The sequence below is a fragment of the Rhineura floridana genome, chromosome 12, assembly GCF_030035675.1.
Source record: "Rhineura floridana isolate rRhiFlo1 chromosome 12, rRhiFlo1.hap2, whole genome shotgun sequence".
NCBI classification, from domain to species: domain Eukaryota; kingdom Metazoa; phylum Chordata; class Lepidosauria; order Squamata; family Rhineuridae; genus Rhineura; species Rhineura floridana.
Genome location: NC_084491.1, coordinates 10,304,217 through 10,317,843, shown reverse-complemented (window position 1 = coordinate 10,317,843; position 13,627 = coordinate 10,304,217). Strand labels below are relative to the sequence as shown.

The window sequence follows — 13,627 nt, the reverse complement described above, 5'->3', positions numbered from 1 at the left end:
CCCTGCTTTTCAACAATCATTTTTGGAGCAGCTTCCAGAACAAAAATACAGTATAAGACAACACAAAGTTGGAATTAATGACAGTTCTTGAAAAATAAACACCCTAACCTAAACAGGTAAAACCCAAGTAAAGAGAGAGAGAGAGGACCTGAGAAAATAATAACAGTTTTTAATCTGATGCCCCCAAAGGACAGACTCAGTGTCACATGAGCCTCTCTGCAAAGAGATTTCCAAAGGCAGGGGGCCACCATAAAGAAGGTCTGGTCACCACTGGCATCCCTTCCTTTGGTCGTCAGACCAGAGAAAAGCTGCCTAAGTCAATCATAGTGCTTGGGCAGGATCCTGTGGTAAGAACAAGAGGAAAGTTGAGAAATGGGATTGCAATGGACCCCTCCAGACATCCTTTTTATTGCACAGTCATGATGATGTTGTTGTTGATGCTATTGAGGTGGTCACACACAATCCCAATTTCAATACTATTTGCAACTGCAAAAGTTTGAAGACAGTCATACTGCTTCACTTCCAGTCAGAGCATATCCCATAACTTCCTGCTGAAATCCCATATCTTTTAATAGCACAAATGTTTATTTTTGTTTTGCTTTCATTGGGCTACAGCCCCTCTGGACAGCAATAATGCAGTAGCATTGCAGAAGCAACGAAGCAGAATAAATCCACTGCTAATGCGCTATAATTGTGTTCAGAAAATGTTTCAGAATTCACCCCCAATCTGGAGACAGACCCTACTCCTTATGGGCTTGGTGGCTCTTCTGCACATAGTCTACATGTGTGCAACTTATACTTTCAATTGGGAAGCCTAAAATATCAGCGGTCCCATTTATTTATTTATTTACATACACTTCTATTTTCCCTTTCCTTTCTGGAGTCCAAGGTGATGTACATGGTTCTTTCCCTTTCCATATTAGCCTCACAATAACCTTGGGAGGTAGGTTAGACTGGCCCAAGATTAGCTAGTGAGCTTTGTGGCTTAGGGTATTTGGACTCTGGACCCCCAGGTCCTCTGATCCAACACCCAATGCACTACACCACTATGGCTCACGAAGACAGAGTGTCAGGCCTGGAGCCTCCCTTCTGCCATAATGCCTGCACCTGGACAGAGCCAAGCCTTTTGCAAAAGAGGCAGTGTTTCATTCCCAGCCCTCCAGGTATTAATTGATCCCAGTTGGTCATATGTGAAGAGCTCCAATAGTTCTCTAAACTGGTCCTTGGATTCCTGAAACCACATATCTGAAGTAGCCTCAGGTTGCCGCTGAACAGCTGCAAAACCAAGGCAATGGGAAGGGACAGACAGCTCTGTCCATTTCAGTTCTCTCAGTTTCTCATTTTTCAGTTCTTAAATTCAGTTCTCGACATTTCTGCAGCACTTTGTGATTTTTTTTTTAAATCCTCATGAAACTTCTTCAGCATTTGAGTGCCAATTTCTCCTAATACACACATTATTGTATGCAGTTTTGACCAATGTACACATTTTTGCAAGCAATTTCTTCTTATATGTTGTATTTTTGTATGTTATTTTCATGAAGATGTTCATTTTTATGCACTCTTTCCCCTAATATATGCAGTTTTGCAAATATTGCTTGGAGAACTGCATCACAAAATTCAGATAAGTGCGAGTTTCGAATGATGGCTGTGCTTCAGTTCTCATATTGTTTTGGAAAGTGGGAATTTGATAAATTCAGCTTGAAATGCAAACTGAATTGAATTTCTCTCCCATCCTTAGCAGTGGGGAAGTTAGATGTGTGTGGGCTTAACCTTTCCCACTCAGCAGCCCCCTCCCCAAATCCACAAAGTGACAACAGCACATCTGGAATCCTGGCTGATGTTGCTATGGTGGAAAGTCTGGATTATTTCTATTTCTAGGCTGTTAGCTACTTTGAGCTTCCCTGTTGGAAAAATGGGATGGACATATCTGAAATCAATAAACCTTGGCAGACAGGGCAAGGGTGCAGCACCCTCCTCCCCCTAGCTGCTTCTCCTCTGTAAATTGCCTCCCTCACCCTTGCTGCTTTGTAGAGACCTTAATCCCCAGGCCCAGGTCTACTGTTGAATGGGGAATTCTGGCCTATGTCCAGGCAGGATGGCTCAGTAAAAACAGAGTACCATCATCAGTCCTACCACCACAAAATCTGTTAACCAAAGATGGTGAGATAGGGGTGTTAGTGGTGCTAGGGCAAGAAATTTGACTCAGTTCATATTTCAGGTCAAATCTATCTAGTTCACACTTTCTGAAACAATATGAGAACTGAAACACAGCCGTTCTTTGAAATTTGCACCTATCAAAATTTTGCAATGCAGTTCTCCAACCAAGTAATGTTTGCAAAAGTCACTATGTTTGGGGAAAGTGTGCATAAAAATGAAGTATATTAGCAAAAATAACACTCAAAAATGCATTCTATTTGGGGAAATGGCTTGCAAAAATGTGTACATGAGTCAAAACTGCATATAGAAAATGTGTTTATTAGGTGAAATTCACACTACACTGCTGGAGAATTCACAAATTGCTGCAGAATTGTGGAGAACTGAATTTAAGATTGGAAAAATGAGAAACTGAGAGAACCAAAATTGGCAGATCTTTCCATCCATAAGGAGAGCAAAGGCTAAAAAAAATTTTCATACCCTAACTCCACTATTAGCTGCCTGTAGAGAAGGTTTGCATGTGGTTCAGTCACATGCACCATGCAAGTTTGTAGCCTTTGTACACATTTTTATCTACTGGGTGGACATGATAAATATACAACTGTGAAGACTGGACATTTTCTATCTGCAGTAACTGATGAAAAGAGAATATTCGTAAGAGAGAATGTATGCCTTCCCAGGGTCAAAATTTTGGGTTGTATTCAACTAACTTTTACTCAGAGTACACCCATTGAAATTAATGGCTGTGCCTAACTTAGGCTCACTAATTTCAGTGGGTCTACTCTAAATAAAAGTTAGTTGAATAAAAGTTTGTTATGCTTTTATTCATTTAGGCTTTACATAATTGTATTTGGATTTGCATAAGTTCATTTTATTCCATCCCATTTTATTTTATTTTAATATTTCATTTTCATATTTGTTAAAAAAGAACATCCCCCCATTTAAAGGGGCATGTTGTGACCTGCCAGAGAAATTCAGCATTTTAAGTTTGTTTATCATTTATTTACTTTATTTATGAAATTTCAATCCTGGCGTTCCTCCCAAAGGAGCCCAAGGTGGCAAACAACATCTAAAAACATGCTGACTAGGACAGTTCTATACTTTAAAAGGCTTCTTGAAAGTGGAAGGTCTTCAATAGGTGCCAAAAAGACAACAGATCTGGTGCCTGTCTAATATTTAAGGGTCGGTGCCACAACACTAAAGGTCTGCTTCCTACCTTGTGTGGAATGGACCTCCTTATAAGATGGCATCTGCAGGAAGATCTGCAGAGCGCAGTGACTGACTCGGTATAAAAGGGATGAGACGATCTTTTAGATATCCTGGTTCCAAGCTGCATAGGGCTTTATTCACCAGAACCAGCATGTTTATGTTGTAGTTTGTTGGGTGTGAGTTAACTTCTAATGATCTTACCTTGTGATACTTTCATACTGTTAAACTTTAATTTATTTATAAACATATTTGGATACTGCTATTTAATTTAAAAAAAATTAAAGCAGTTTACAACAAATAAAAACTGTACAGTAGAAACCATTTAAAAATACAGTGAAAACAAAGATCAGCTACTGCAAAAAGGCATATTCTTAACTGCCTACATAAGCCTGGCAGAACAGAAAGGTTTTCAGCAGGCATTTACAAATCAGAACAAAAGGTGCCTGCTAGATCTCTATTGGCAGAGCATTCCACAGGACTGGGCTAATGACACAAATGGCTCGATTTCTTGTTCCTGTCAAATGAGCCTCGCCAATTTGGGGGATGACCAACGATGCTCCTGCAGATGGTCTCAGTGATATGAAGGTTCAGGAGGTCCCTAAGGCACCCTGGACCCAAGTTGTTCAGTGCTTTGTGAATTAATGCAAGGACTTTGAACGTGGCTCAGCAGTAGATGGTAGCTATTGTTTTGTGATAATCTGTTGACTAAATACAAACAAACAAGTCTACTACTACTACTACTACTAATCAGAACTGCCACACAGCTCTTGGTGATGCAATCTCTCACTGCCTTCCCTTCCTTTCAGCTGGAGGGACAATCCTGCCCTCCCAGAAGGGCTGATCTATGAGGGTGTCTGTGACAAGCCACTGGTGTACTCTGGGGGTAGTGCAGCACAAAGCACCACACTGCACACCTTCGACGAACTCCTTGGAATCCAACATTGCAGGGAAAGCAGTAAGTTGGTCACTTGATTTAGGGAGACCCACTCGTCCACCCCACTGCTCATGGGGTTTGCGCTGGATTGCAGGCTTTTAAGCCTGCGGGCACATTTGGAATTTTGAGAAAGTGCTGTGGGTGCCAGTCACAAAATGTGGGGCATGTGGAACAACACGATATGGTTGCCACACGTATTTTCCACCAGAGGTCTAAAATGGCATGGTCCGCTAAGTGTGGTGTTATCACATGGTGTACTATTTATTTTGTCCTGGTTTATTTATTATAGGGAAGGGGGGAAACTGTGGCCATTCAGGTGTTGCCAGGCTCCAGTTCCCATCAGCCTCAGCAGCACGGCCAGAGGCAGGGCTGGTTCTAAAGGGTGGCCAGGTGGGGCACTGGCCTGAAGGCCCCTGGAGCTACAGAGGCCCCTGAAGGGCCCCTCCACTCCCCTTCTGTGATCCGTGGCAGGAGCCACAGATCGCAGGACAGGAGGAGCTTCCGAGCTGCCCACCATCCCCCCGCTTCACCTACCTTTCTCTCTGCTGTTTTTTGCAGTGTGCGCAAAAAGCTGAGGTTTCTGCAAGGGGCTGAAGCCTCTGCCACCATCTTGGTTGATGTCAGCAATGCACGCACATGCGTGCCATCAACCAAGATGGCGGCAGAGGCTTCAGTCCCTTATGGAAACCTCGGTTGCCATCTTGATTGATGGCAACCCTGTATGCACAGTGCGCGCAGCCGCAAAAAACAGCAGAGAAAGGTAGGTGAAGCAGGGGGATGGCGGGCGATCTTGGAAGCTCCTGTCCTGCATGGAAGGGGAGTGGAGGGGCCTGAGGCAGGCTGGTGCCCAAGGGCCCCGGTATGCCCGGAGCCAGCCCTGGCCAGAGGTCAGAGATGATGGAAGTTGGATTTCAGCAATATCCCTAATCCTGCCACACAACAATACAATATTGACTTCATAGTGTAAACCCTGTTAAACCATGGAATAGTAGTTTGTTGAGGTTGCTGGACATTGTTAGGAGGCCTCTCTTCCCCTCACAGAGCTGCAGTTTCCAGAGTGGTGTAACAATCAATCCCTCTTCCTAGGGAACTCTGGGGACTGTCGGTCTATGAGGGGAACTCTCAGAACTCTTAATAAACTTCCGTTCCTAGGATTCTTTGGGGGAAACCAGGGCTGTTTAAAGTGGTATGGTACTGCTATAAATGTGTAGCGCAGATGTGACATATGTTTAATCCTACTCACCCATCTTCTTTGTGTTCTTTGCTAGCTGCATTTTTGCACCAAATGAGGGAATACATGCCCCCTCACCACCGGGCTTTCATCAAGGAAATCCAGTCTGTTCCTCCGCTGAGGAGTCATATCCTATCCTCCAGAAACGAGGGTCTCTGTTCTGCATACAACATGTGCGTGTCTGCCCTTTCTGACTTGAGGACCTACCACATTGCCATGGTTGCCAAGTACATCATCGCGGCAGCTCGCAATGCCAAAACCAAGCCAAGCGAGCCCACTTCATCAATAAGCCCCCCCTCTTTCCTGGAAGAGAGGGGGACGGGAGGTTCTGAGGTTCTGAGCTTTCTCAAAAGTGTCCGTGACACGACAAAAGAAGCCATGTTAACTTTTTAAAAAGCTTGTTCTTTTTCTCAGTTTGGGGTTCAGCTAGGATGGCCAGTGATGCATCACCAAAAAAAAAAAAAAAGCACAAAATGTTTATATGCTCATTTATATGTAATCAGTACAAATTTAGAAATGACTGCTATAATTTAAATAGGAACTGGGTACATCTCATCACAGTGTCACCAGGTGAGCTGTGTGTGCTTGTTCGGTCTGCTCTGCAACTTCTAGCCCCTTCTGTTCCCTTTCCCTTCTTAGATATTTTTGTCTTTCAACCCCAAGACTTAGACCAGACAGTCCTTCAGATAGAGGACTACTTGAAATAAAGCAGCATACCCACCTTTTTGGGCCTCGGGGCACATATGTAAATCTAAGAAACTCTCCTGAGCACCACAAAACACCCATTTCAGAGAAGAAAATCTGGCAATGTTTAGGAACCCCTCCCTCCAAAAAACAACCACCAGCCAAATTCCCTAAAATCCCCTAACCAATAAAACACACAAAAGCAATCAACCCCCTGAAAAACAGACATCCCACCCTTGAGGAAGGGCTGCCACTCAGTAGCAGAGCATTTGTTTTGCCTCCAGAAGGTCCAAGGTTCAATTTCTGGCATCTCCAGGTAGGACTGGAGACCCCTGTCTGAAGGCCTGGAGAGCCACTGCCAGTCAGTGCAGACAATACTGAGCTAGATGGACCACTGGTGTGACTCAGTCTAAGGCAGCTTCCTAAGTTCCCACTAAACAAAAAAACCCCTCACTTTTTAAAAAGCGGAGGGGTTAGGGGTCCTTGGCAGGCACCATGGAGATGTGTGAGGGTGCCATTTTGGGAGTCCCAGTAAAATGTGAATGGCAATGCAGCTGTCCTTCAAAATTCACCCTTCTCTGAATTTTGAGATTATGTTCACCAAACAAAAAAGTGTATATCAGGGGAAAGTGTGCGTAACAATGCATCTTTTCATGAAAAAAATGCATTATATTAGGGAAAATATGTTGCAGAAATTTGTATATTAGGTACAACTGCTTGCAAAAATGCTTATATTAGGAGAAATGTCCACTAAAATTTTGACTTTTTTGGTCAGGTGTTTAATTTTTTATTTTATTTTATTTTCTGCAAACTGGTGCAGAAATACGGCAAACTGGATGTAAGATTGGTAAAATGAGAAAGTGTGAGACAGATTTGTCCATCCTGACTCTTCTTTGATGACAAGATGTCATGGAAGCCATACAATGAGTGCCTGTGACATTTGTGCAACCACACTCCATGCTGAATCTGCAATCACTGCTGTAGTGTTATGAAAAGGGGTGGGTGGGAATAATATTGAAGTCAAAGCTAAGGTGGTTTCAATGTTGCACAACAAATGGATCAAACTGCACAATCCTTGCACTATAAATCTGTCTTCTGGAAAGATTTGTAGATGGAACCAGAGGTGATGCTTCTTGATTCCTGGTGATTAATTCAGCATAAGTAAATTTAATTGCCCAATTAAGGATTTCTCCTCATTTTTTTGACACTTCTTTAATCAGTTTTCCCCACCCCACTCCCAATGTGTCAGGAGAGGGTTTTTGTTTAATGTCATAAAGGGGGAATAGTCAATGCTAGTCCTACTCAGAGTAGACCCATTGAAGTTAATGGACATGGCCAATCTAGGTTCATTCATTTCAATGGTTCTGCTCTGAGCAGGACTTAGCACCCAGGAAGTCCAGCTGAGGCAAGTTACACAGAAACACCACAGTCTTGATTCCGCAGCTAGTGAAAATCCTTAAAAATCCTTTATCTGAGATGAGAAAAAAGAGTTCCTAAATGTTCTGGGCACTACAATCCATCAAACGTTAGCCATGAATAACTTCCGTTGAAATCACTGGCATTTAAGTTAGTCCTGAAAAGCCTGGCCAGTACCTGGCCAAAATCTTGAAGAAACAGAATAGATCAAACCACCTCATTTGCAAGTGAAAGATAACATTTTTGAACGATTCCTCCCTGGAAGTAGAAAGTAGCATAGCGAGATCAGGTTTGGGCTAGAACCTTCCTCCCGATACCCTAGTTTTCTCTTTTTCTTTGAACTGCAGGGAAGGTTTTCTTTATGGGAGGACATCCAAAGGTGGCACAGTCTATTGCAAGGGTGGCAAACCTCAGGCCCGGGGGCCAAATGTGGCCCTCCAGACCTCAGTATCTACCACTCAGGACTCTCTGTATGCCACATCCCGCACTGTCCCTGCTCCATCCTTAAGTGCTGGAAGGTGAATTTTGGCACGGCTGGAATGGAGCCATGAAATGGAATCACATCCATTACTCCACCCACTTTTAACTCTGACCCACCCACTTTTGGATCTGGTCCCATCATTGGCACATGGCCTCCAGAAACATGCTCATGAGGAAATGTGGCTCTTGGGCTGATAATTTTCCTACTCTGGTCATTTCCAAACCCAATTCAAAGTGCTGGTTTTGACCTATAAAGCTGTTTACGGCTCAGGTCTCCAATATCTTCTGGAACTCCTCTCCTGATATGAACCTACCCAGACCCCTAGATCTTCTGAGGCCCTTCTCCAGGTTCCCCCCTCTGGGGGAGGCTCAGAGGGTGATGACAAGGGAGAGGGCCTTCTCAGTGGTGGTTCCCCATCTGTGTGAATATGCTCCCTAGTGAGGTCCACCTTCATTAACATATTTTCAGTGTCAGGTAAAGACTTACCTTTCCCCCCAGGCTTTTGATAGACTAAGATGATATTGTTTGTCATTAGTGTGCTTCCTGTGGCTGTTTTGGGGATGGTTGCTGTTGTTTGGATTTTAGTGTATGATATATTTATTTGTGTTTTTAACAATGTTGTAAGTCGTGGAGACCTTCGGGTAACAAGCAACTAACAAATTGAACAATAACAACTATGACTTCAGGACTATGCCACGCTGTTTTGCTACATGTGTAGGTGAGATCCAAGTTTTTTTTATTGCTTTCCTGGCAGAAACTTCCTGATCAAGAAGCAAGTCATAGAGTCCCATGGGACTTCATCCCAAGTAAATGCACATAAGATTGTCGGCTTAGTGTTGGCTAAGTTTTCCAGGTTTGTGCCCAGAATGACCCTGGGAATGGAGAATGATGGCAGATCCTTCCACATTCAAGCTGCTTTTGATCAAAGAGGGAAGCTGACTATTTCATAATATTATCATCTCACAGGCTCCGAAATAAGTATTAATACATATCCTGCCTGGGCTCAAGGTGTAGACAAGTAACTGGCCAAAGGACACCCAATATATACTGTGGCAGAGTGAGGATTTGAACCTGGATCTTCTTTGAACGACTCTGATAAAATACACAAAACAAACAAAGGGCATATTGGTCAAATGTGGACTATGGTCAATTGGTTCACCATCCTTAAGCACTCCCCATGGCTAAAACGATGTGTTTATTATGTTTGGCTGTAATTTGACCCTTTGCTCAAACTCTGCTTCATAGATATGATCCATCTGTGAACGCAGCTTGCAGGGAATCTGATGACCTTCGAATAACCTGGTGTCTGTTCTTTTCACGGAGGCTGTTTTCAAGCAGACTTCTAGCACACTGCAGTAAGTAGGTCACAAACCTTCCAACAGAGGATTGTCCTCTCTGAAGTAGAACATGCGGCTAGGGATGGACAGATCTGTCTTTCAGTTGCTCATTTTCCCAATCTTAAGTTCAGTTCACCACATTTCTGTATCAGTGTGCAATTTTTAAAAAAACCCTCAAGAAGATTTGGCACCATTTTAGTGGGCATTTCTCCTTATACACATTGTTATGCAATTTTGCCAAACACATGCATATTTGCAAGCAATTTCACCTAAAATACTGTATTTTGCAAGCTATTTTCACAGAAGCATTTTTATGCATACTTTCCTTTAATCTGTGCATTTTTCTACACATTTTGGTCAGAAGGGAATAGGAAGTCTCTTTTAAGAGAGGGAAATGTCACAGGGAACAACTAGGATGCAGCAGGCAGGCCTTGCCACTTTTAAAATCGGTCTCCTTCCTGGAGTTCACAGGAGCTTCAAAAATGTACTCTGGGTGAAGAATATTTTCTAGATCTCATAGTGAATCCATGGCTGAACTATGTATCACATAAGGCACTGCCCATTACATGAAAATACATGTAACGACCCCGGAGAGATGCATTTTGTAAGAAAAAGCAGCTTCAGTGGGCAGGTGATTTGGAGTAGAGAAACAGCAGGAGCAAAGGGGCATTTGATCCATACTGAGGGATGGAAGAATCTGTCCATTTCCATTTTTCTCAGTTTCTCATTTTCCCAGACTTAATTTCAATTGAACACATTTCTTCATCAGTTTATTATTATTATTTTTTAAAAAGCATCAGCACTAGGGATGGAAAGTTAATTTCTGTTCTCTCAGTTTCTCATGTCTCCAGTCTTAGATCTCCAGATTTCTGCAGCAATTTGTGGGCTTTAAAAAAAAATCCTCATGAAAATTGCCTGGCATTTTAATTCCAATTTCTCCTAATAAACACATTTTTGTCTGCAGTTTTGACTAATGTACACATTTTGGCAAGCAATTCCTCCTAATATAATGCATTTTTGTATGTTACTTTCACTAATATATTCATTTTTCCAAACATTCTTTGGTTGGAGAACTGCAATGCAAAATTCGGATAAGTGCAAATTTCAAAGGATGGCTGTGTTTTGGTTATCTTATTGTTTTGGAAAGTGCAAATATGATAGATTCAGCTTGAAATGCAAACTGAATAGAATTTATCGCCCATCCCTAATCGACACTATAGTGTGCATTTCTCCTAATTTACAAATTTTTGTATGCAACATTGCCTAATATAGACTTATTTGTAAGCAATCTCCTTTAATATAACACTTTTTTGTATGTTATTTTCACTTATCGACACATTTGACGCACTCCTTCCCTTAATATATGCATTTTTGTACACATTTTGGGAGGTTGGAAAAATGTAACCACTTTTCCTGGTCTGAAACCCTGGAGAGCTGCAGTATATCACCGTAGACAATACTGAGCTAGACAGATAATTGGTCTGGCTCAGTATAAGGCAGCTTCCTTGGTTCTGTTGCACAATTCAGGGACGTGCACATTTTGAAAGATGTATTTCAGTTCTTTCAGGAAGTGTGAATTGTAACCAAATTTCTTCCCCCTCCCCTCCCATACTCTACCTGTCAGTTCTCCCCACCCCTGTTCATGTGTCTTACCCCAAATGGGATTCCAAACAGATTTGTCCTCTCTCTGTGTTTTATTACTGCTCTATATGCAACCCAGTTAGTAGTGCAATCCCATTTTCCCTTGTAGGAAAACCTGCCCACGGAGTGCTTTGAAATACTTAGCAGCACCTACTCTTTTGATGTCAGATTTAAGCTTGCTAGAAGTTTTATCTGTGGGAAATTCTGCATAGTTCTGTTATGTGGGGCATATCCTGATGGTGCTGGGGTGGAGGTGGGGGGAGGCCCCTTCATCTTGCTGTCACTGTCTGGATACTGCAAAAAGCAGGAAGAGGGTCTGCAAATGGTAGATCCTCCCTCTTAATATAATGTTTCTCAGACATTTTTATGCAGTGGTGCACAATCTCATAGCCAATCATGCTCTGCTGCCTTCTGGTTCTGTTACTGCAGCTCTAGCTTGGACATGCAACAAGCGTCAGACAGCTGGGATGGCAAAGCCTCTCTGGTGGGTGAGTTGGTGGAGCAGCCAGAGAACTCTTGAGTGTCATCATTCCAACTGAGCCAAGAAGCCTCAGTGGCTGATGGTAGGAAGAACTAAAAACAGTCCTTTCAGCTTTGTAGAATTATAATCTGTGAAGGGCTATTAACTGTGCTGTCTGGAATCAGCCCATGCAGGGGCTTGGCATTTCTATGTTCCCAGGCTACCATACCTTTCAGCATTTGGGCTCCTACTGGGCTCCTACTGGGAGCAAGGGTGGAATAATAATAATAATAATAATAATAATAATAAATATAAACATTTCAAACAGAAAACAGGAACACTCCGGTGTCCTTGGAAAGCCTCTATTCTTGCATCAAGGGTCTAGATTTGTGTACCTCTGTACGCAATAGTTGGGTGATACCAGTAGTCTTCAGCCTTTTCAGACCTAGGACCCATCTTTAACCCAAACATGCATTTAGGGGAGCCACTTCTTAATTGCTTAGCATGTCATTGTATGGGAGTAGTGCTGTTGTTGCGACTCACCATTGTATGGGAGTAGTGCTGTTGTGACCTGCTAGTGGATCCCGTTTCTGACTCATCTGTTGAAGGTGTGTGGCCTATACAAACCAGCAAGTGTACACTCTTTCATGTGAACTGTTGTGAGCCCCATGGAGTGTTCCTGGAATAATCAAGAAGAAGAGATAGAATGTTAGACCAGTGTTCTTTCCGATAAGCCAAGGTCGAGTAGGCATCTCAAAATGAGGGATGCTGCTGCAGTCTGATGGTTGGAGAGCTTGGCTTGGAATGTGGGGGGCGGAGAGCTGGAGCTGGTGGTGTGTGGGACTGCTCCAAAACAAAGAGACAGTCCCTATTTGTTTGTTTGTTTGCTGTCCCTGTACAGATCATGATCCCAATCAGTCAAGTTAGAGAATTTTGGACTCTGGACTTAATAGTCTTTTGCTCTTCTTCCTTCTATTATTGTTGTTGTTATTGTTGTTGTCAGCTATGCAAAGGCTCTAGGCCATGGGTTGCCAATCTGGCACCCATGGACACCCACGTTCTTGCAGAGTAATACCCACAGAGTCCCCCTCCCTCCTTAATTAGGCTTTAGCCAATAGAAAGCTTCCACCCCCCCAAAGCCTAATCGCAACACAGGAATGATTCCCGGTGGGCTGAAAGCTGCAGCATGTGTAGGTTGTTCATGGCAGTTTCTCTGGTTTGCAAATGTGCCTTATGTGCCCCAAAGGCTGGCAACTTCTGTTCTAGGTAACTTACAGTAAAATATTTAAACACAACATAAATGCATACTATCAAGTCTTGAAAGTCTGCAACTGGCAACTGAATCTCCTCCTCAAGGACAGATGCAAACACAACTCCCCATCACGAGTTATGAACCTCAACAAATAATATCAAACACACTGGGTGATATATTTTTTTAAAAGGGTATAGTTGCATAGTTGTTAAAACTTAACATGGCTAAAACTGCCAAAAGCTAAGAAGCCTTGGGTTGGGAGTGGGGAGAAGCCTTTGTTTGGCACCAAATCGATTGTAGAGTTGGTGCCAGGCAAGCCTCTTTAGGGAGAGCATTCCACAAGCAGGGGGCTGTGAGGATCCCACCTCAGACCACCACCTGTTAGGTCCCACCAGTCAGGATCCAGGTTTTTATTTGTTCTCTCACCGGCTCTAGCACAGATCTCACAAGATCCCACTGCTAGGCAGCACCACCAGCCACTCCCTGTTTCACAATATTGCCTTAGGACTTTGTCTTAGTCCCCTTCTGGCATATTGTTACTTTGTGTCTGGGTGCACTTGCAGGCCACACACCCCCTGTATCTTTATGCCTATAAAGCATACAGCCCTGGGTTGCCCTGGATACTTGATGATACACTATCTCTTCACCGCTGCCACCATTTATTTGATACTGTTTTTCCACCTTGGTAACTACCCTGCCCTCCTTTCTGGTCTGTGTAAATCCCAGCCAAGGATCAGGCTTTTGGTATACCAAGAAAATATTTATTTATAAACACCAGGAAATAACAAGATTACTTAAGGTATATTTAACAAGCATATGGTTTCATAT

At 42.9% G+C, this 13,627-nt stretch overlaps 1 protein-coding gene across 4 annotated transcripts in view; it reads left to right on the top strand.

Annotated features, from left to right (window-relative positions):
• IDO2 (indoleamine 2,3-dioxygenase 2) overlaps positions 1–13,627 on the top strand; it is a 57,537-nt gene that overhangs the window by 37,320 nt on the left and 6,590 nt on the right. For 2 of the 4 annotated variants that reach the window (XM_061592411.1, XM_061592410.1), the window contains 2 exons: positions 4,170–4,318; positions 5,566–11,608. In XM_061592411.1, coding sequence (XP_061448395.1) covers positions 4,170–4,318; positions 5,566–5,921 — 505 coding nt within the window. In that variant the 3' untranslated portion in view covers positions 5,922–11,608. Of the gene's footprint in view, positions 1–4,169; positions 4,319–5,565; positions 11,651–13,627 lie in introns of those variants that run through there. The other 2 variants (XM_061592412.1, XM_061592413.1) reach the window with 2 other exon arrangements.